Source organism: Papaver somniferum, chromosome 6 (genome assembly GCF_003573695.1).
Source record: "Papaver somniferum cultivar HN1 chromosome 6, ASM357369v1, whole genome shotgun sequence".
NCBI lineage: Eukaryota > Viridiplantae > Streptophyta > Magnoliopsida > Ranunculales > Papaveraceae > Papaver > Papaver somniferum.
The window spans coordinates 53,003,129-53,006,090 of record NC_039363.1 but is presented as its reverse complement, the minus strand read 5'-3'; the positions used below and the strand labels follow the sequence as shown (position 1 = coordinate 53,006,090).

The 2,962-nt window shown below is 38.5% G+C and overlaps 1 protein-coding gene across 1 annotated transcript; it reads right to left on the bottom strand.

Annotated features, from left to right (window-relative positions):
* Positions 1-1,456: 1,456 nt before the first annotated feature.
* Positions 1,457-2,299, bottom strand: LOC113290805. The gene has a single exon (XM_026540395.1). It carries the CDS (start codon positions 2,297-2,299, stop codon positions 1,457-1,459), a length of 843 nt encoding a protein of 280 aa, XP_026396180.1.
* Between the last annotated feature and the right edge of the window lie 663 nt (positions 2,300-2,962).

The window sequence follows — 2,962 nt, the reverse complement described above, 5'->3', positions numbered from 1 at the left end:
ATTCATAGTTTATTTTAGGGTTTATGGTATCAATCAAATCAATATAATTAAGAGCTTTGCTTAAATCCTTGGCTAATCCCCAATCCAAAGGATTTCTATTTTTTTTCTATCGTTTGGTCTCGAATCCTAACATCTGGTATCAGAGCCAACCACCACGACCCATGCCCGCTCCACGGAAGGGGTGACCTATAGGCTAGATTAAAGTGTTGGGGCACCTATGCATGGGCGTAGTTGTCACCCGCATTGAATACTGATAGGGGAGTGAAGCCGTCATAAGAGAAAGGGCTACCTTCGGGTCAGTGTCGATAGAGTGGGCCAACGAGGACGTTGGGTCTGGAAGCGTGGTGGGATGTTGGGATCCTAGTCCCACATTGGTTAGATGAGACTTAATTGGTAGTTTATAAGTCAATGGGTTCCCTCATCTAGTCAACCGGTTTTCGAGTTGAGTTCTACCCATGGGCTTGTGACGAGTTTAGGGTCGGTACCCTAACACCCAATTCAGCTTCCTGTCAAACACAACAACCATTCAATCTCAGTGAAAAAAAAATCCCTAAAAACCCACAAACCCTAGAAACCAGTGAACCAAAATCTATCAAATCCCTATATCCGTAGTCATAAATAAATTTAAAATCAGAATCAAATTAACCAACCTCATACGGGCTATGCGAGAACAACTTTCACCCGTTTATAATTATTAATCGTCCATCACGAAACCAAAAACAAAGTAGATAAATCTGGTGAAAAAAAATCAAAACTAAAATAAATCTGCTAGTTACCTTTGTTGGTAGATGTAGAACGAGAGAAAGGAGGATTTTAAGTCAAACAATTGACCAACGATGATGAAGAAGAAGAGAGTAGGAATTGCAAGAGTATGAGTACGGGATGGGGAGGAGCAGAACCGCAGGAGGAGAAGGAGGAGGATGGAGTTGTTTCTAGAATGGAAAGAGAAAATGGGATAGAAGGATAGAAACTAGGGTTATAACGTGTTACCTTGCACACAGTCGGTTTCCACGCCTGTAATTCAGGTGTTTCCTTGCACACGGTTGGTTCGCACGCCTGTATTTGTCAGCCGTTGCGAATTGTAACGGGGCCAAAACTTTCGCAACAGCTTATTGCAATTGCAAATTTTAGTTGCTATTCCGGAAAAATGGTGCAGTGCTATTAGCTAAGCAGGTGATTAGGTTGGGGCGTCACATACCCGTTGGGCACCAAAATTGTTAATGGGTTTGATATGAGGACCCCGAACGGGAACTGAATAATTTCCGGATAAATGTGTATGCATTGATATCCCTAAGACATAACACAAACACATGTTTGAGCTCCTTATAATGTTCAGGGAACATTCATTCTCCTAATTTGTTGTCATTCATTTGCTTATCACAACGATTTAAAAAACTTTTCAACCTAGATGCTCTTTTTTTTTCTTTCTTTTTTTTGAAGCTGGAATTTTCATTGATTAAATGTCAGAGATTACATGATTGGCATCCTCATTTAGCTGAAATAAGATGTCATCAGGGATGGACAGAATCCATACACTACTTAAGCAAGAAACTCTAGCTAATTTTTCTAATCTTTCTGCAACCTTATTTTGTTCCTTTGGCACATAAATGCATTCCCAAGAAACATTATTCTTAAGAATTCTTTTAATGTCTAAGATTAAAAAACGAATTCTCCAATCTGCGTTGAAGTCTTCTTTGTTTATTGCATCAGCAACCAATTGAGAGTCCATTTCAAAAACTACCTTATCCAACCTCATATCTTCTGCCCATTGTATAGCTTCTCGTAATCCCTTACACTCCACTTGCTCTGGACTCAGAGCTGATTCTAGGAAGATGCATTTGGAGCCCCTGTGAGTACCTGCAAAATCACGTAAGATTAGACCAATCCCACCTGTTTTTAAAGAGTAATTAAAAGAACCATCTACATTAATTTTATGAATTCCTATAGGAGGAGGACTCCAATGCAGATTTAATCTATTTTGTTTAGGAATAGGAGGTATAGAGGTGTCCTGTTTTGTCTTCAAGAGCTCTATTTCTTTTTTACTTCGATGAATGATTGTGTCTGGAGTTATCTTCCACCCTTTGAACACATTATCACACCGTGCGGACCATATACACCATGCAGTTATTGCTATTTTGCAAAGATGATCCTCTTGTATCTGATGTGAAAACAATACGTCAAACCAGTTGCATAACCACTCTACTAAGTTTGCATCAGCTTGAATATGGATTCCTAAGACTGCAAACCAGACTGCTTTAGAGAGATTGCAATGTAGAATGCAATGTGAAGAATTTTCCATAGTTTGAGCGCAGAAAGGGCAACCATTATCACCGTTTTGAATCACATAAGTTAGTTTATCTCTGGTTTGTAGAATGTCTTTTAGACATTTCCAGATAAACTGAGCTATCCTTGGCAGAATAGGTAGCTTTCATAACTTCTTGAATATAGCTTTCATCCTTTGTCCAATTGTGGGATTCACATTTTGCTCTTGAAACATCTTGTTATAAGTTGATTTAACTAAGAAGTTTCCATTTCTCTCCAAAGTCCAGACCAATTTGTCTTGATACTGAGAATGAATTGTGATATTAAGAATTAATCTTGCAATTGGGGATTCAAAAAGAGAGAAAATGAGAGAATAGTTCCAACCTCCTGAATTTGAAAAAAGTTGAGAAACATGAGTATAATTCTGATAATTGTTGACACCAGCTTTTGGAGTGGGTGGTGTTAATAACTCTGGGATCCATCTATAACTCCAGATTAAGACAGTTTGGCCATTGCCAATGTTCCAACAACTGTATTTTTTGATGAAAGACAACTCTGAGCTGATGCTTTTCCATGACCAAGTAGAGTTAGAATTCTCTTTTATATCAAAAACCTTTCCATCTGGGAAATACTTTGCTTTGAGAGAAAGAGCACACATTGATGTATTATCCGTGCATAATTGCCATGCAGATTTTGCAAG